Raw genomic sequence first — 20,283 nt, 5'->3', positions numbered from 1 at the left:
CCGGGAGCCCCCCCCCCCCCCCCCCCCCCCCCCGAGGCCTATTGTTGCGAAACTTTTTCATTACAGAGACCGAGATGCGATTCTGCAGGCCTCAAGGGTCCATGGCCTGGTCCCATATGAGAACTCGTCCATTAACTTTTTCCCGGACTTCACCCAACTTGTCCAGAAACAGCGGATGGGCTTCCAGGGGGTGAAGCGTCGTCTCCGGGACCTGGGTCTCAAGTACTCTATGCTTTTTCCTGCTAGGCTCCGAGTGGAATATGAAGATCGGACTACCTTTTTTGACTCTCCTGCGACTGTGAGTGACTGGCTGGATTCGCTGCCGGACCGGGGTGACCGGACTGGGCCCTCTGCCGGTACCGAGGGTGGCGGGTCTCCTTCGGAGTGACTTTTGGTCCTTGACTTTGCCATTTTGTATTGTTCGGCTGGGTTCTACTTCTTTTGTGCATTTTGTTTCATTATGATCTGTGTGGGGGGCGGGCGGGGACGGGTCCCTTTCCTCCTCCGGGGTCTTTTCGTAGAATGGGGTTTGTAGGGCGACAGGCACACTGCAAGTTGGGGTGTTTTTTTGGACCGCAGGGGTGCAGGGTGGGGGGTGTTGGATTCGGGAGGGGGGGTTGGCGGGTGGGTGGGGTTGTTTGGATTTGTGTTTTTTGTTTTCAAGGCGAGGTATTGGCTATGGTTCAATTTCGGGTGTTGCGCTATTTGCTAGGGGACCTTTGATCTACTGGAGGGGATGAGGGGGGACGGGTTGAGATTGATGTCTTGGAACGTCAACGGATTGGGGGACCGTATCAAACGGGGTGTTGTGCTGCAATATTTGCGTCGTCTGACTCCTGATGTGGTGTTCTTACAGGAGACGCATCTGGTTGGTAATGTTTGTCATGCCATGAACAGGGGGGGATACCGACTCGTGGCCCATTCTGGTTTCACCACTGGTTCTAGAGGGGTAGGCATTCTCCTGCGATCTTCACTTCCGTTAGAGATCACCAGGGTAGTCCTAGACGATAGAGGGCGCTATGTGGCTCTGACTGGGAGGTGGGAGGGGCAGTCCCTTTCCTTGATCTCGGTCTATGTTCCCCCGGGCCTCCAGAACTCCACCTTCTCAGACTTGGGTCGTATGCTGCTTGGGCTTCCTGACAGTCTTTTGCTTATGGGTGGGGACTTTAATTCGGTTGTCTCGGGTGACCTGGATCGCCACCCGCCCAGGGCCCTCCCTGCTGCCCAGGCGTGGCTCGGCAGACTCCTGGAGACCTTCGGTCTGGTGGATTGTTGGAGGTTAATGCATCCGACACAGTGTCAGTACACATTTCACTCTGGGGCCCATGGGAGTCTCTCCAGATTGGATTATTTTCTTATGCCCGCGGCCCAGACTGCCCGGATTCGAGAGGTTAAACACCTGGCCCGGGGTATCTCTGATCATTCCCCACTGTGGTTGCTTTTTGACACTGGGACGCGGTCCGCTGGGCGGATCGCTCCTATTAACCCTTGGTACCTGCGAGACCCCAAGATCCGTGATAGCCTGATTAAATCGATTGATCAATATTTTCTTGAGAATGAGGGGTCGGTGTTGTCCTCAGTGTCCCTGTGGGAAGCTTTTAAAGCAGTGCTCCGCGGGCATGCCCTGTCCCAGATAGTGGAGGCTAAGAGGGTTAAGAGAGAGGCGGTGGTGATGCTGGAGACTGAAATATCGGGGCTGGAGACAGCCTTGGAGGCGGGTGTCACTCCGGATGGGCTGCATGCCCTCAGCCTGAAGCAGTTTGAATATAAGTCTCTTGTTACTGACGCTGCCAAGACCATGTATAGGGAGCAGCAGGGTAGGTTGTATGATGCCGGAGACAAGGCGGGTAAGCTGATTGCCTGGTTGGACAAGAAGGAGAGAGTGAATCGTGTGGTCCCGGAGCTTCGGGCTTCGGATGGAGTGTGTGTGACTGAACCTGGTGAGATTGTGGAGTGTTTTGCTGACCACCTCCGGGCTGTGTACTCCCCGGTGTCTGATAGAGATGAGGACGACTCTCGTCTTCTGCTGCGGGATATTGCCCTGCCCGGCTTATCCGTCGAGGACCGCCAGCTGATGGATGCCCCTTTGTCTGTCGACGAGATTGCTACTCCGATTCGCTCCCTTCGCTCGGGCAAGGCTATGGGCCCCAACGGCCTGCCGATTGAACTGTATAAATTACGCCCGGATAAAATCGCGCCTTTCCTCCGTCATATGTTTCAGGAGTCGCTCGAGAGGGGTTCCCTTCCCGACGACCAGCGTCTGGCTACTATAGTGGTGATTCCCAAGGATGGTAAGCCGCGTGACCGCTGTGCCTCATATAGGCCTATTTCCCTACTAAACGCCGAACCCAAAATCCTTGCTAAGGTCCTCGCTAATCGCTTGCTGAGCGTTATATGTGACTTGATACATCCGGATCAATGCGGCTTCATCCCTCATCGTAATACCGCTCTCAACTTACGGCGTCTGCACGGCGTCCTCGCTAGGGCGGAGTACTTCTCTGAACCGGCCGTATTGGTTTCCTTAGACGCCACGATGGCCTTTGACAACATTGAGTGGCCATTCCTTTGGGCCGTCTTGGTGAAGTTTGGCTTTGGGGAGGGATTTCTTAGCTGGGTGAAGCTTCTTTATGCTGGACCAATGGCTCAGGTTGTTGTCAATGGGCGGGTTTCTCGGCCTTTCGCTCTCGGGAGGGGAACTAGGCAGGGGTGCCCGTTGTCCCCGCTGCTCTTTGCTCTCGCCTTGGAACCGCTCGCTGCCTGGCTCCGTTGGGAGCCCTCGATCAGGGGGCTCCAGTGGGCCCCGGGCTTCGAGGATCGGGTCTCATTGTACGCGGATGATATTCTCTTGTATCTCACCTCGCCGCGGAAGTCGCTCAATGTTCTCTTTGATGTCCTTACTTCCTTCGGGAAAAATTCGGGTCTGATAATTAATTGGTCCAAATCTTGTGTGTATCCTATCTCTGGTGGCCTTCCTCTCTTGCCGCCTCGGCTTCCGCTCCAAATATCTCAGTCCGGCTTTAAATACCTGGGGGTGTACGTTTCGTTGGATCCGGCGATCCGCTATGAGCAGAATCTCCTGTCTCCACTCCGGCGTTTGAGGGCGGATACGGCTCGGTGGTGTAAGTTGCCCTTGTCTCCACTTGGTCGCGCGGCGCTGTTTAAAATGATGTCCCTTCCCAGATTTCTTTATGCACTCCAGAACTCCTTCGATGTCATTCCGGCGGCCTACTTTAGGGAAGTGGAGAGTTTGCAGAGGAGACTGGTTTGGGACAGGCGAGCGCGTATCGCTTTGGCAAAGCTGACTCTCCCCTGGTATGACGGGGGCATCGCGCTTCCTGATATTAGACGGTACTATTGGGCTTCCCAGCTGTCTGCCATTAACCATGCTACGTACGCTCCTGGTTTGAACCCGGCATATGAGATGGATAAATTCCTGCTTCCCGGCGGTAACTATAACAGAGCGCTTTACTCTCGATCCGCTGGTAGGACCCTTACGGGCCCTACTAGGATTGCGGTACGTGTGTGGAAGGCGGCGAACGTAGCGATGGGCTGGAGTGAGCGTTTAACGTGTGCCACTCCTTTATTCGCCTCAGAACGCTTGGGAAGCCTCTGGACAACGAAAGGCTTCGAGCGCTGGGACACGATCGGCATCAGCAGAGTGGGGGACCTATGGGTTAAAGGTGCGGTTAAATCCTTCGCGGCGCTCCAGAGCGAGCACGAGCTTAGTGAAAGAGAGTTCTTCCGTTATGCACAGGTTCGGCACGCCCTGCTCTCGGTCTTTGGGGAGGGGACCACGGTCCCTGCTTCTTCGCCTCTCGAGGACCGCATACTCGATGGTCACGTCCCCGACAGTACTATCTCCTTGATTTACAAAAAACTGATAAATAATCGGGCTGACCTCTTGGTGCGTCTTCGGGAGGCATGGACGGGAGATGGGGTGGAGTTGGACGACGAGGACTGGCAGACTGCACTGTCATCCCCTAAGGAGGTGGCCATCCCGGCCCGTCTCCGTCTGGTCCAGCTTAAGATTCTCCTTCGTGTTTATGTGACGGGCCCCCGCTTGGTCTCGATGGGGTTCTCTGACGACGGACTCTGTAAGCGTGGCTGCGGGCTCAGTGCCACCTTTCTCCACATTCTATGGGAATGCCGCGAGGTGGCGGAATATTGGCGCCAGGTGCATGATGTTATGAGACGAGTCACCGGGGTCGCTCTGCTGCCGGAGGTGCGTCGCTGTGTTCTGAATGTATGGGAGCCCAATGACTATAATGCGGCTCAGGCTCGGTGGGCGGCCTTGGGGAACATGATCGCAAAGAGAGATATAGCGCAGCTTTGGGGTTCCCAACGGCCTCCCACCGTGTCCGTATGGAAGGAGAACATGGACTGGTGCATGTTCAGGGAGAAAACTGTATGTGGCTCGTGGTAAACCGGGGGCATGGGGTAGAATTTGGGGGCAGTGGAACGTGTATCGCGGGTCTATCTGTGCTCCCCCCCTGGTGGATACGTCTGGGGTTGCCTCGTCCCCCTGATCCTTGAGGGTTCCTTGCTTATCTCGTACTTCGGAGTACAGATTTGGTTCTCCCGTGGCCCCCCTCTCCCTCTCAGGCCTCCTTTTATTGACCGCCCTCGGGTGGTCGGGTGTGGACTCCCCCGGCTGTGGTTCGACGCCCATTTCAAGTCGTTTCGCCTTGCTTTTTGTTTTTCTTTATTTTTGTTGTTATTTATATTAAAAGTGTGTATCCTGACTTCCCTTATGTGCAGTCTGATCTACTGTAATATAGCGGAGCCCCTGTGGGCCAGTCATTGTTTTTTGATCTGCTTGACCACTTTAACTACTAGCGGCCGGCCCGGGCGGTTGTAGGCCCGTGCTTGTAACCTTTTCTCTGCACAATAAAACTTTTTTTCCAAAAAAAAAAAAAAAAAAAAAGGAGAAGGCAATCGATAGATTTCTTGTAAGTCTTTGCGCAGAAGTGTCCGTCCTCAATAGAGAAGAGTAGATCCAGGAATGGTATCTCTTTCGTGCAGGACGACGGTGTGAATCTCAGGTAAGGGTCCAAGGTATTGATCCAACATCCGAACTCAAGGCACCTGGGTTTGTCATCCTTCCAGAAAACCAGAATGTCATCTATGTAATGTCGCCATGTTAGAATGTTGTCTTTGAATGGGTTTGTGCTAGTGTCGATATCACTCTTCAAAATGGGCCATGTATAGACAGGCCAGGCTCAGGGCGAACGTGCTGCCCATAGATGTCCCTTGTATTTGATGATAAATCTGGTTCTTGAACTTGCAGTTGTTCTTCAATGCCACTGTTGCATACTCAATGATAAAGTCAACGAGTGTGGCAGTCATCCAGTTTCGTGCTCCTAGGCAGGCCTCAATGACATGGGATGTTAGCATAAAGTGCCTCTACGACCAAGGTCACGAGAAGATAAATTTCCTGCCGATTATTGGTGTTCAACATGTCCTTAGTCTCTTTTAGGATCGAGGGGGTTCTCTGAACCAGAAGCTGGAGGTAGTGGTCGCAGAACTTGCACAAAGGTTCCAAAATAGATCCAATGCCAGAGACGATGGGTCTTTCTGGGGGAGGCTTAATGCCCTTGTATATTTTGGGTAATATGTAGAAGTAAGGGGTCTTCAGAGAAGTGTTCACCAAAAACACTGCTCTGTGTTTCATGATCCAGTCTTGTGCCTCTGCTGTCATGACCAAGGACTGGATGGGTTTCATCAAAGTGTCAGTTGGATCTGTCTTCATAGGGCAATAGTATCTTCCATCTGCTAGTTGTCGAAGGCACTCTTGGTAATAATAACTGAAGTTCATCACAACAATTGCCCATCTTTGTCTGCTGGTTTTATTATGATCGAGGGGTCCTCGGGTAGTGATTGCTTTGCTTTTTCATAAGGTCTGGATGATTGGATCAGTGCAGTCTCTTTCAGTACAGCTTTTTCGAAGGTGAGAGCCTTACTGGGTGTCATGGCTGCAGTAGGTGTGAACCTTGATAATATCCTCAGTCCAGAGTCCTCATGGTTCTGGGAGGGTATTGCCACTGAAAAAAATGCCCAAAGACTGACCTTGCGAAAGAGCTGGTCAAGCTCACGTGTGAAACAAAATAGCTCTACTTGGGAGAGGGCACAAAACCAAGGCCTTTACACAGAACCGCAGTCTCTTCCTCGGTTAAGACTTTCTGTGAAAGGACAACAACTAGTTTTTCTTGCCCGCCTGACTCCTGGGCTGCATTCGGGTCTATTGTTACCGGTTTGTTGCCTCCTCTTCTCTCCCTCTTCCCCTGCCCCATCCTGTGCAGTGGTTGAGGGGGCATATGGAACCTGGGGAGCCACATCTGTGCCTGTCCCTAAAATGGGGGGCATCGGATGTCTACTCCCCAACAGCTCTCGTTGCCGCCCCAACTGTCGTTACTAGAGTAGGTGGTGGAGCCATCATCTGATCAGAGTTCACCGCCAGGTGGTCAGTAATCTTCTCTTCTATAGGGAAACACTTTCTGCTTCATAAGGTAGTCCTTATGTTCATTCACCTGAGCATTAATCTCAGACAGCGAGATTTAAATGCTGAGATGCTGATCCTCGTCTTCAATGCATTTTCTGCAATATTAATCTTGATGATGAGGAGCCTAGTGCTTGACCAAGATGGCCGCGTGAGCTTTGAGCTCCCGAGACCCTCGTGCCCTCCGTCGTCTATCCTGTATATAATCCTGTTTGTATGCATGGCATCGTGTAGATGACTTGTCAGGGAGGCGATCGATGCCACCCGAGCTCGAATCGCCCACCGGGAACCGGAGTTATGCATGGCGGAAGATTGAGGCCCATCTCCGAGGGATGCCAGGGGCTCGAGTTGGCAGGATGCCCGACCTCTAATTGAACAACAGCGGCCAGGCGAGGTGTGAACTGCCGGACGGAGGTCCCTATCCTTTCACTTTCACTTTCTCGCCCTTTGTCTGCCCAGCCCAGGGAGTGCTCGCGTCTGCTTTATTATCATTCGGACGCTCTGCATGCCACACTGGCGACCCATCGTAAGACGGAGCACTCCTGATCTCTCTCGCTGAGAGAGGGCAGTCCGGTTTGAACCGACTTGCTTGAGCCCACCATGTCGGGCAAGGCAGAGGTGGACCGGCCGAAGCCCAAGGCCACCAGGCGGGGAGCCTACACACAAGCCAATAACATGGACCGCTATGCCCAGCAGAAGGGGTCACCGGGTGCACCGAGCCAGTCCCCGGACACACAGAAGACTGCCTCACCCTTGGCCCCGGAGCTCTCACTGCAGGATGTCATGGGTGCACTCGACGGGCTGCAGACTTCGATTGGGAGACAGTTTGATGCCCTGGCGCACAAAGTGGATACCATCTTGGTGGATGTTAATCTGATCCGCGCGGATCTGGGCAAAACAAATGAACGGGTCAAATCCCTGGACATCAAGACCACGGGCCTCGCCGATGATGTCTCGGACTTGCAGACCGAGGTCCGTAAGTTGCGGACCGAGCGTGATCTCGCCGCCCGTCGGCTGGAGGACTTCGAGAGCCGGGCCAGGCGCAACAACGTGCGCGTTATCGGGGTCCCGGAGTCCTCGGACGAGACTTCAGTGGACCTGCTCGTGGAGGACTTGGTGCTCAATCATCTGCAGCCTAAGGGTCTAGGGAAGTTCTTCGCAGTTGAGCGGGCCCATAGAGTGCCGGGTGGGCGGCCCAAGGTGGGAGCCACACCGAGGCCGATCGTTGCCCGGCTCTTTCATTTTCGAGACCGGGACGCTATCCTGCAGGCCTCGAGGGTAATGGGCCCGGTCCCCTTCCAGAACGCGTCGGTGAATTTCTATCCTGACTTCACCCAGCAGGTGCAGAGGCAGCGGCAGGGCTTCCTGGGGGTGAAGAGGAGGCTTCGGGAGAGGGAACTGAAATACGCCATGCTCTTCCCTGCCAGACTACGTGTGGTGTTTGAAGACCGAACATTCTTCTTTGAGTCGCCTGCCATGGCGGATGAATGGCTGGACGCTCTGCCTCGACGACGCACGGAAGAGGACACTGCCGTAGACGGGGACAGTGGCCGGAATGAACAAGGTTGATGTCTTCGGAACCGGGCTGACTCGGACTGACTTTAGATAATGACTTGCAGTAAATAAGGAGGTTGTGGGAGGACGAGGGGAGCTCTTTCCTCCCATAGGGTACTTTTTGTAGATTTTGGGTTTGGTAGGGCGACAGGCACACTGCAAGTTGGGGGGGCTTTGTAAGCTGCAGCAGGGGTGCAGGGTGGGGGGGGTTTCCGGGATTTTTGGTTTGTTGTGGGGGGGTTTGTTTCCGCAAGGCATAGCGATTATCTTCAGGACTGTTCCATGGTGGCTCTTCGGGTGTGGGGAGGGCCTCTTTACGTTTGGGGATGGGGGGTAGGGGCTTAAGTGTTATAAGCTGGAATGTTAATGGTTTGGGGGATCGCATTAAGCGTGGGATTGTTTTGCAATTCTTGAAACGGTCATTGCCGGATGTTGCCCTGCTGCAGGAGACACATCTTATAGGTAATACGTGCTATGCCCTGAATAGGAAGGGTTATAAACTCATAGCTCATTCGGGATTCTCCTCTGGGTCCAGGGGTGTGGGCATCCTAGTCAGAGCCTCGCTACCATTTGAGGTGGATTCCACCATTGTTGATGATAGGGGGAGGTTTGTGGCGGTGGCGGGGCGGTGGGAAGGAAGAACTTTGGTTTTGGTTTCGGTTTATGTCCCGCCGGCCCTGCAGGCCTCCACGTTCACAGATCTGGGTAGGGCCCTGATGGATCTCCCGGGGGGTATGCTTGTAGTGGGAGGTGATTTCAACGCTGTTGGCTCCGGCCTGCTGGATAGATACCCGCCCAGAGACACTGGGGGGGCTCAGAAGTGGCTTCCAGACTTTCTAGATACGCTTGGCCTGATAGACTGCTGGAGGCTCCGGCACCCCACACAGAGCCAATACACTTTCCACTCCGGGGCGCATGGTAGCCTTTCCAGGATTGACTACATACTCACTCTGGCTGCGCATGCCTCATTGGTGTCTGAGGCCAGGCACATGGCGCGTGGTATATCTGACCATTCGCCGGTGTGGGTCAGGCTGGATCTGGGTCGAGAGGGAGGGGGAAGGGTGGCCCCTATCAACCCGTGGTATTTCCGAGACCCCAAGATGCGCAGCGCGCTGGTAAAGACAGTAGATAATTTTTTCAAGGACAATCAGGGATCCGTGGACTCGGCAGTGTCGCTGTGGGAAGCATTTAAGACCGTGCTGCGAGGGGAAGCCCTCTCCCTTGTAGTGGCTGCCAAGCGGCGGAGAGATGGCGAGGTTTCGCAGATTGAGGAGGAGATCGCGGCTTTGGAGGGAGCGCTGGAGGAGGAGGTTACAGAGGCCTCACTGCATGAGCTGTGCTTGAAGCAATCCGAGTATAAGGACCTGGTGACGAATGCCGCTAAGACCCTCGGTAGGGAACAGCAGGGCCGTCTGTATGATGTTGGTGACAAGGCCGGGAAACTCCTGGCTTGGCTGGACAAAAAAGAACGGGTCAATAGAGTAGTGCCGGAGTTGACGGGAGAGGGGGGAGAGGTGATTGTGGAACCTGAGAGGATTGTGCAGTGTTTCTCGGACTATTTCCGTATGGTTTATGCCTCAGTGTCGGACAGGCCGCCCGAGGACTCGCATGACCTCCTGCGTGATATCGCATTGCCCTGCCTCTCTGATATAGATAGGGACGATCTAGATGGTGACATAACGGTCGATGAGGTGGCGGGGGCTATCCGCGCGTTGAACTCGGGCAAGGCCTCGGGCCCGAACGGCTTGCCGGTCGACCTGTACAAGCTGTTTCCGGATAGGGTTGCCCCTCACCTGCGCGCCATGTTCGTGGAGGCGCGGGGGAGTGGGGCCCTCCCGTTGGATCAGCGACTGGCGACGATTGTGGTTATACACAAAGAGGGCAAACCCAGAGATAAGTGTGCCTCATATAGGCCTATCTCACTCCTTAACGCAGAGCCGAAAATTCTGGCTAAAATCCTGGCGGCCCGGTTGATTAGGGTACTCGGTGACTTGGTCCACCCGGATCAATCCGGATTCATCCCGCACCGTAACACAGCGTTAAATCTTCGACGCCTTCATGGTGTAATCGCCAGGGCGGGCACGCTGCGTGAACCAGCTATTGTGGCGTCTCTCGATGCCACGATGGCCTTTGACACGGTGGAATGGGCATATTTGTGGGCCGTGTTGACCAAGTTCGGCTTTGGCCACGGTTTTGTGAGCTGGGTGAGGTTGCTGTATGAGGGCCCTCTGGCGAGTGTGGTGGTAAATGGCCGGGCGTCGACTCCGTTTCAGCTTGGGAGGGGTACTCGGCAAGGTTGTCCCCTGTCGCCATTGTTGTTTGCCCTCGCCCTTGAGCCGCTAGCTGCGTGGATACGCTGGCACCCGGATATACGGGGACTTAGATGGTCGCCTGAACACGAGGACCGCATATCGCTCTATGCTGATGACATCCTGTTGTATCTTGCCTCACCCAAGAAATCACTCATAGTGGTCTGTGACGTACTCACATCTTTCGGTAGGAACTCGGGTCTCGTTATCAACTGGAGTAAATCGTACTTATATGTTCTTAGTGGCGAGGTTCCACCGATCCCTCGAACTTGTTCGATCCAGGTTGCTCAGCAGGGCTTTGTGTATCTGGGGATCTTTATCTCCATGGACTCTGCCGTGCGATATGAGAGGAACCTGCTCCCCCCCCTAGCGCGCCTGAGGCGGGATGTGGAGGGCTGGCGGAGGCTGCCGCTCTCCCTCGTTGGGCGCGCGTCCCTGTTCAAAATGATGTCTCTTCCCCGGTTCCTCTACGCACTGCAGAATACTTTGGATTGGGTACCGGCCAACTACTTTCGGGAGGTCGAAGGCCTCCAACGAACGTTGCTGTGGGACGGGCGGCCGCGAATAGCTATTGCAAAGTTGACGCTTCCATGGTACGACGGGGGTATTGCGCTTCCAGACATCCGACGGTACTATTGGGCCACCCAGCTGAGTGCGATTAATCATGGGTTTTATGGCCCTGCCCTCAGCCCCGGGTATGCCATGGACAGGTGGTTGCTGCGTGGTGGTAACTATTACAGGGCGTTGTATTCGCGGTCCCTGGACTCGTCCCTCACGGGGCCCACTGGTGTGGCGGTGCGTGTGTGGAAGATGGCAACTGACTCGCTGGGCTGGAAGGATAGGCTCACCCTCGCTACCCCGCTGTTTGAATCTGAGAGACTGGGTAGGCTTTGGCACACAAAAGGCTTTGACAAATGGGACTTGATAGAGGGTGAGAAGGTGCCTGAGTCCTCTCCTTTGGAGGACCGGGTCCTTGATGGCCATATGCCCGAGAGCACGATCTCGCTCATCTATAAGAAACTGATCAACGTCCGGGCGGATATGCTTCTGGGGTTGAGGGACCAGTGGTCTAGGGATGGCCTCGAGTTGGATGACGAGGATTGGCAGTCCGCTGTTTCCTCTCCTAAGGAGGTTGCGATCCCGTCGCGTCTGAGGCTGGTGCAGCTTAAAATACTGCATCGAGTGTATGTGACGGGGCCAAGGCTGGTTCACATGGGATTCTCGGAGGACGGCCTATGCAGGAGGGGATGTGGTATGGTGGGTACTTTCCTGCATATCATTTGGGAATGTGGTGTCATCACGGAATTCTGGAGGAGAATCCATGCAGTGATGGGGGAGGTGACGGGCATTGCTATGCAGCCGGAAGCGCGGTGTTGTCTCCTGAATGTCTGGGGGCCCACTGATCATAATGCGGCGCAGACCCAATGGGTGACTCTGGGGAACATGGTCGCTAAGAGAGATATAGCGCGATTGTGGGGATCCGTGGGGCCCCCCACATTGACTGCGTGGAAAGAAAATATGGATTGGAGTATGCTAAGGGAGAAGACGGTATATTGCGCTAGAGGCCGCCCTCGGAAGTGGCACGCCATCTGGGGGCGGTGGAATCAATACAGGGGGGGAATTTGTCTTGCCCCTGATTTGGATCCCCCCCGAGGAACAGCTTTCCTCCTAACCTTCTTTCCAGCTCAGTATGGTTAATGGACTTCTTTGGCCTCTGCTGTCCCCCTCCTTCCTCTTTTCATAGTACTGTAAATGGTAGATGATTGGGGTCCTGCCTCCCCTGGGGGGCTATCACCATGGGCATTCAGTGTTCTTGCCTTGCTGGGGGTTGTTGTGTGTTTTGTGTTTATTTAAAAAATGGAATCTTTGCACTCCTCCTTCATTGTACTGTGGACGCGTCTCTGTTCCTCTTTATCGAAGCTGCCGAACCTCCGGGTTGTCGGCTGAATAGCTGTGTCCAGACTTTTGAAAATAAAGGTTTTAAAAAAAAAAAAAAAAAATCTTGATGATAAGTGCAGCAGATAGGCATTTGGCCGTAATGATAAGAATGAGCAAGTTACGTGTACACTTCCACACGATCTGTGACCATTCCCTTCTGAATACTAGTGCCTCTACGAGGTCTTCCAGAAACAAGCACGGTGTTGTAGTCACCAAAAGCCCATTAGGTACTATGCTTGCTCTGAGGTACTCTGTCATAATGGGCCTGTGCATGGCTATCTTGACCTGTTGTTTCTTCAGGGCAGTGATGAAATTCCAGTCATCTTGGTTGCTGCTCGTCGTTGTGCTACCGTCTTCCCCTAAAAAGGATTGTATTTTCAAGATATCGGCAACAAGATATTCGCCAAAGCTCAGACCCTGGTTGTCATCCATGACACGAAACATGTTGACCTGGCTACACACACAGACTTGAGGATATCTGGGTAAATTACACCCCTCCAGTAGCCCTGACCCTTTTATACAGCTTTTTAATTCAGTCAAGAGAGCCACCACTTTTGGACAGTTATAATTCTCTTTCACTCGTGTATACATAATCACTCCACCCCCCACATTTAGGACACCCTCACACATATACCTCTCATCATACGGCAAGATAAGAAAAGATCTCCACTAAATCGATCCTTCGAGAGGCTCGTAGACCATTGAAGCGCCGGCCCTACGAGGAGCATGCCCGATGATGAAGCATGGCATCACTAGGGTTGTGTTAGAGCACTAAGAAATAACCCTTGGGATTCACACCCTGTGTCTCGTCCACTGCTCTGGCTTCTTTTGTTCCCTAACAGGAACAGTACCTTCCCTGTTTATTGCATACTATTCTCTGCTACAGCTCTGGTTCACTTTTAGCCATCCGGTAAACTCTACTAGCTGCCACAGATTAGTTAACTTTCTGGGTACTGAAGAAGCATTTAATTTGAAAACCCAAAGACTCCACAAGAACACAGTTCCACTAAAAGTACTAAGCGCCTGGAAACTGATAGTTGAAAGCTAAGTCAACAGCACCTTAACTACATCCAGACATACTCCAACTGACTACCTTCTCCAAGTGTCGAACCACCTCAGACAGGGGACATAAGCCAACTGAACTGTTTTTACTTAATCCTTTCCAGAAACCCAACATTTAAGACCTACTCTTCAGGATCAGGTGGGCTGACATTCACGCATTTCGTAACACCCATCTCCATTCCACTAACTACTGGCACTACCCTCACTCTATGACCCCTCTTTCACTCCTAAATTTTCCTCCCTTTATAGAAGCATGTGTAAAATCAGTGTCTCAACCCATTATGGGACTTGAGCGCTAATTTTAGGCTCCCGCCTGCCCATTAAGTCCACACTGAAAGCCATTCAATGCACTTATCATTTCCCTTTCAAAGCAGAGAAGCCTACATAGCAGTAGCTATTTGAAACTTCACACATCTCAGGAAAAATTCAGCCATGATGCATTGATGAACATTGAGAATATTACAGTCAAATGCAAAGCTAAGTAGGTGAAATACCAAAAGCAAGTACTCCAAGTGAAGGGATTGTGTAACAATTCTTATATCAAAACAGAATTACTACAACTTAAATCATCAACTGTTACTGGAAAATGAGATTTATAAACAAGACTGTGAATAAGGAATAGACCAGGTGTCTCCAACCAGGCGGTCGCAAGCTACCAGTAGCTCAAAGGCACCTTCAGAGTAACTCTCAGCCTTGAGTTAATTTTCAAATAAACACAGGGTGACCTTTTCCTTTTAAAGTTTAGAGAAGGCTGTGTTAATTTTGCATTCTCATCAGGCTGCAGATAGCGGGGCCCAATAATGAGACTGCCCAATCAGATTTATGATCCAGGCTGGGGCACAGAGGTAAAGAACTAAAGCTCTGAGGTATTTACCTGCTAAATAAAAATTCCTTCTCAACTCAATATTGGAGAGTGAGAACAAAATTATGTTTTTGTGTGCTTTTAAATGGGAGAGAATTAAAATGAAGTTACCTTAATGATTAAGTAAACTCTTCATTTCATTGTCTCCCATTTCAAATTGCAGCAAACCTCTTGCTCCCAGTATACGAGTAGAAACGGTCCCAAATTTATAAATGAAAAAGTCTTTTTTTTTTCTTCTTTTTTTTAAATGGGAGAAATGTAAAGTGAAGAAAAATATTTCTATGAAACATTAAGTGTTAATGTTTCTCTCCACATTCAATTAAGCCAATTATGTCAATGTTTTATGAAGTATGTTCCTTCACTTTAAATTCCTTCCCATTTAAACAAATGGCTGTATTTTTCTATTATAATATGACACAGTGTCTACAGGCCACTGGGAGCAAGATGCCTGCTGGTTGTAAATATGACCCTTAGCAATGGGAGAAAGTTGAGCTGAGGAGTTTTATGGATCCCATCTGAACATAAAGTTAACACTTCATTTTAATTTTTCTCCCATTTCAATGTGTCGCCTTTACTCAAAGCTAGTAGCTGGTAGACACGGTGCCATATTTATAACTGAAAAATATAGCCATTATTTTAAGTGGAAGGAATTTAAGGTGCACATAAATGTTCCACATTATGAACATTTTTGCACTACATTTTTCTAAACTTTAAATTTCACCCATTTAAAAAAGGTTGTATGTTTGTGCTATACATGTAACGGTGCAACATATGGCGAAAGGTATGTCCTGTGCAACAAGTATATACAACCCAGGCATTCAGTCACCCATAAACATATATCCCAATCATATGCACACATGTTAACACATCCCCAAAAACCACACGCTCACTGACGCACATTGCAGCGCTGTCATAGTGCCACTAGTCAAAGTATTTTGTTCAAACCACAGTATCTGGCTCTATTGACATTAGGCATCAAGTCAATGAAGCTGGGCATGGCGTGAACAGTAACAATGCACTAGTTCCTTAGTCTAAAGTAGCCTACGATGATTTTCACTCATCAGAAGCAGATTTACTACAGAAAAGACTGGAGACCCCTGCAATAGACCATTCATGTTTCTCCAAACACTGACTAATATATATTTTTCCAGGACTGGGCAGTTGAGTGAAGGCAGTTCAGTACATTAAATTGGAGTGTTCAAATAATTAAAATCCTACAACACAGCAGGATGAAATAGTTGTCTGGAAAAAATCTCATACTAATGTACAACAGGACAACTTGTTGTCAAGAGATAATGAACTTCGTCCAGAGTGGGGAGGAAAAAATGGAGCAGGAAATCGCCAAACTGCACATAAATTTGCTTTACAGTTAAGACCATACTTTTTCTGACTTCTTTAAAACAAGCACACTATATAAATCAATCATTCAACTATATAAACCGCATTTTGATGAACAAGATGACTCACCTGAGCTGTAACTATTTTAACTCCACTTGTAGCGCTCGCTAGGTCCAATGAAGGTAAGGAATCTTTGGTCATACCCTCACCAGCAATATTTGGAGACAACAGACCAGTAGATGCAAAACTGTCCCTGGTAACTGAAAAATACTCAACTAAATTAGACAACAAATATAACTGGACATGATATTAAGAAACATGATACCATTAGCAAAAAAAATACAGTAAATCTAGAGGAATACAAAAGTATCCTTATCTGCTGTTTTGTGACTTCATAATAGAGTAGAATGGATGTACTGAACAAGTTACTTACCTTCGGTAACGCTATATAACTGCAAGAGACCTAGATTAGTTATTGGGTCCTTACCTTAGAATTACCCCCAGGCGCAAGACTGGATCCGTTCGTGGTGGTGGTGGTGGTGGTCGCGCTAGCAACTTAGACAACGCCCTCGCGCGCTGACGTCAGTTCTGTACACTACTTTCCACGCCAGCAGCGCAGAGCCATGCAAGACACTGACCACTGGTGCACAAAACTAGGGCCCTGAAAGGAAGTCCTTAACCCTAGAAATCAGTTTGTAGAACGGGAAGGACGGGTGGGGCGGTAAGGAATCTATACCTAATCAAAGTCTCTTACAGATATATTGTTACCGAACATAAGTAACTTGTTCATCTGAAAGAGACAATTAGTTATAGATTCCTTACCTTAGAATAGATACCCCATCAATACCAACCCCGAAGGTGGGTGTGCAAACCAAGTTCACACTAGAAAGTCCTGGAGAACAGAACGGTCAATCAAGCCCTCTCTCCGGACTTGGCTGTCCAGGCAGTAGTGTTTTGTGAACGTGTGCAGTGATGCCCACGTAGCTCTCTGACAGATGTCATTAAGGGGGATTCCACATCCCAAAGCAGTGGTAGCTGCCGTCGCCCTGGTGGAATGGACGTGTAACCCCACTGGATGCTCCTACTTTGCCAAGTATTAGCAAGCTTTGATGCACAAAACAACCCATCTAGAAATGGCCCATTTGTGCAACTTTTTGTCGCCCACGTAGCCAACAAAGAGCTGGTCATTCACCCGGAATTGCTTTGTGTGATCCAAATAAAATGAAAACGCACGTTTTGGATCAAGACGGTGGAGCCTCTCTTCCTCTTTGGGAGGATGCAGAGGCGGAAAGAAGGTGGGCAAAGTCTGTCCTATGTGGAAAGAAGTTACCACTTTGGGAAGGAAGGAAGGACGGGTTTGAAAGACAACCTTGTCCGGATGAACAGCCAGAAAAGGAGGTTTAAAAGAAAGAGCTTGGAGATCACTCAGCCTGCGCGCAGAGGTGATGGCCACCAGAAAGGCAGTTTTTAAAGTCAGAAGCCTGCGAGAACAGTTATGTAGTGGCTCAAAGGGAGCGCACATAAAATACTGAAGAACCAAGTTCAAGTCCCACTGGGGCATTACGAAGGGAACAGGAGGAAATGCCCTTAAGGAAGCGATTTACAACAGGGAACTTGAAAAGAGAAGGCTGATCAGGAAGCCAAAGAAAGGCTGAAATGGCCACGCAGGGGCTGAACAGCTTGCCCCAGCCTGTGTTCCTGGGTGGAACGTGGTGGGGCACCCCTTCCGTCGCCACGAAAGGGGCGAAAAGCAGACTGCGCAGAGCGAGTGGTGGAGAAACCCAAGGACTTGGCCGTAGCTGGTGATTCCTTAAAGCGCTCTAGTGCGCTGTCTAATTTGTCGCCGAACAAGCGCCGGCCATCAAAGGGCATGTCCATAAGGGTAGTTTGGACATCCTCAGAAAAGCCAGTTGATCTCACACAGGCGTAGCGTTGAAGTGCTACTGACGTTGAAATCGTCCTACCCAGCCAGTCGGCGGTGTGCAATCCACAGCGTATGGTAAACTTCGCTGCGTCTCTCCCCTCGGCAACTGCACAGGAGAGTACGGCCCTGGCCTCCTCCAGGCACTGGGGCAGCAACTGCGCCACCGTATCCCACACAGAGTGGGTTTAATGGCTAAACAGACATGCGGTGTTTACAGACCGCAGTCCCAAGCTGGAGGAAGAAAACATCTTCTTCCCAAGATGATCCAGCTTTTTGGATTCCCTATCAGATGGTGCGTTAGGGAATGCTCCTTTGGATGCGGAAGCTTGGACCACCAAGCTCTCAGGGGTGGGGTGTTGGGAGAGGAAAGTGGCGTCGCTCGGGGCCAGCGGTAGCGTCAGGCAATCATCCTATCCACAGAAGACCCTGTGTTGGGCCTGGACCAGGTGTCCAAAAGGATGTCGGTTAGTGCCCAAAAGGATGTCGGTTAGGGCGTCATTAAACGGCAGCAGGGGCTCCAAAGAGCTCGCTGCTGGTTAAAGCACCTCTGTCAGGAGGTTAGTCCTGAACGCGACCGTAGGTAGCTTGAGGTTGAAAGCATCGGCCGCCCTATGCAACACTTCTGCATAAAACGCTCCATCCTCCGTAGCCATGGTAGGAGGAGACAACATGCCAAGATCTGGTGAGGAATCCAGACCACTGACTTCCCCCAGTTCCTCTCTCCAGTCCAGTTTGTAACCCAACTAGTCAGTCAAAGGGACTCCAGACCCCTCCGAGTCCTCCTCAACCTCCTCTGGTTTCCAATCTGGCTGAAAAAAAACAGGATAGAACAGGGGCACAAAATTACCCGTCGGCGTCGGTCCAAGTCTGTCTACATCGGCGTGGAGGCCAGGGTAGGCGCCTGCTGAGGACACAACCGGCATCGGCTGCGGACGTGGTGCCGGTGGAATTGGCGCCGGGGGAGGTGTAATCAGGTCGACCGGCGCCGATCCGGAACCAGGCCTGGATCCAAGGGGACCCTGTGGTGCCGGGGCGGAGGCGCCTGCGTCAAAGGCCCAGGGTCCCCAGCCGAGTCAGTGTGGCACGAAGGCGCGCCGGCGGAGTCGGGCTGCCCAAAGATGGTATGCATCGCTTCATAAAAGGTGAGAAGCTGGGCAGGGGTCGCTCCGGGTCCCGGGAAGGGAGGGAAACTGAGTCGACCCTTCGGGTACCACCTGCATCCGCATCGCGTCGGCTGAACGACGGGGAGAAGTCGAAGAGCGACAATGCTTCTTCAACTTCTTCTTGTGGTTCGACTTACCTGAGGAGTGCAAAGACTTTGATGAGGACTGGTGGTGGCTCCATGACCGGTCCCCTAAACCTCCCACACCACCGGGACTTCGAATGGCGCAGAGTCGACTGCCGGGCCTCGAGAAGCTTTCGGGACCGCTCCTGGAAAGACTTCGGATTCATGGACTGGCAGTCGGAGCACGACTTGGGGTCATGGTCGCGCTCCAGGCAAAAGAGACAGACGTAGGGAGGATCCGTCACTGACATCAGCCGGCTACAGGAACCACAAGCCTTGAAACTGGGCATACCTGACGTGCACTAGGAGTCGAAGACTCAAAAACAGTGTCGACAAAAGTCGTCCAAAAAGTCAGTCAAAAAGCGACTGGAGTTACCGCTCTCGCTGGATCTGCGCTGGCTGGCGCGGAAAAAGAAAGAACTGACATCCGCGCGCGAGGCCGGCGTCTAAGTAGCTACCGGGACGTCATCCCGGCGACCACGACGCCGCCGACAAACACGGAGCCGACCAACGCCGTCTTTCGTCGTGCAGGGGTCCTGCTGGCAAAAAAAAATTCCGGATCCAGTCTGACACCTGGGAGTAATTCTAAGGTAAGGAATTTATAACTAATTGTCTCTTTCAGATACCTAGGTTAGCCTTCACATTAAAGAGCCCCTCAGTCATCCTGAATTTGTTTTAGGATTTCTCTCCAGAACGAGGCCCCTTTTACACTGCAGATGCCCACCTTTGTTTCTTGAGTAATACTAAGCATAAGCTTCAAAACACCTGTTTTAGGCAGCAAGAGCATTTGCAATCTGTGTCACTTAGCAAATTTACCTTCGGACCCAAGTTTATTGGTTGTCAATTGAGCTAACCATAAGGGTTTGGTCAAATGCCACCAATGATAACCTCGGAATAATGTTCATTAGGAAAAGCCATCAAAACGGACATTTCCAGCAGAAAATAAACAATTCTTCCAAATATTTAACAATCAGAAATGCGTGTCAGGCGCTCATGATGATGAAGTAAATTTGTAGAGGGGTGTAATATTCTAAAGGGTACCCTGGTACTGTGAAATGGATCGCCTGGAACAGACTACTGAAGGCCCATGAAAATGAGAAAAAAACAGGTCCTAGGTATACTGGAAAATGCAAGGTGATAGTACAGCACTACATGCCACAAGCAGATGCTTACAGGGTATGTAACAATTCACTTGATGGCATGTGTGGCTGTAGGTACATATGCTCTGCATAGATTGTAAGGCAGCCCCTCCTTTAAAGTCATGGCTAGCGCGTGGGAGTGGCAGTAGTTTGAAAAAGAGTACGTAGCACTGCCTGACCCACCTTGGCTTGTTGGCATGCTAAAACATCCACACAGTAGTGTTTAGTAACTGTGTGTGGTGTTGATCATGTAGCTGCTTTACAAATGACAGCTGTTCGAATATTTCCTAAAAACGCCATACTTGCCCCTTTTCTTCGAGTGGAATGTGCTCTAGGAGTTACAAGTAACGGTCTTGGCTTTAATTTAACAAGTTTG

At 51.1% G+C, this 20,283-nt stretch overlaps 1 protein-coding gene across 2 annotated transcripts in view; it reads right to left on the bottom strand.

Moving 5' to 3' along the window:
• WDR44 (WD repeat domain 44) overlaps positions 1-20,283 on the bottom strand; it is a 616,515-nt gene that overhangs the window by 371,851 nt on the left and 224,381 nt on the right. For both annotated transcript variants that reach the window (XM_085607883.1, XM_085607885.1), the window contains one exon: positions 15,689-15,819. In XM_085607883.1, coding sequence (XP_085464009.1) covers positions 15,689-15,819 — 131 coding nt within the window. The remainder of the gene's footprint in view (positions 1-15,688; positions 15,820-20,283) is intronic.

The sequence above is a fragment of the Triturus cristatus genome, chromosome 5_2 (assembly GCF_964204655.1).
Source record: "Triturus cristatus chromosome 5_2, aTriCri1.1, whole genome shotgun sequence".
Classification (NCBI taxonomy): domain Eukaryota; kingdom Metazoa; phylum Chordata; class Amphibia; order Caudata; family Salamandridae; genus Triturus; species Triturus cristatus.
This window is presented reverse-complemented; position numbering and strand designations above follow the sequence as displayed.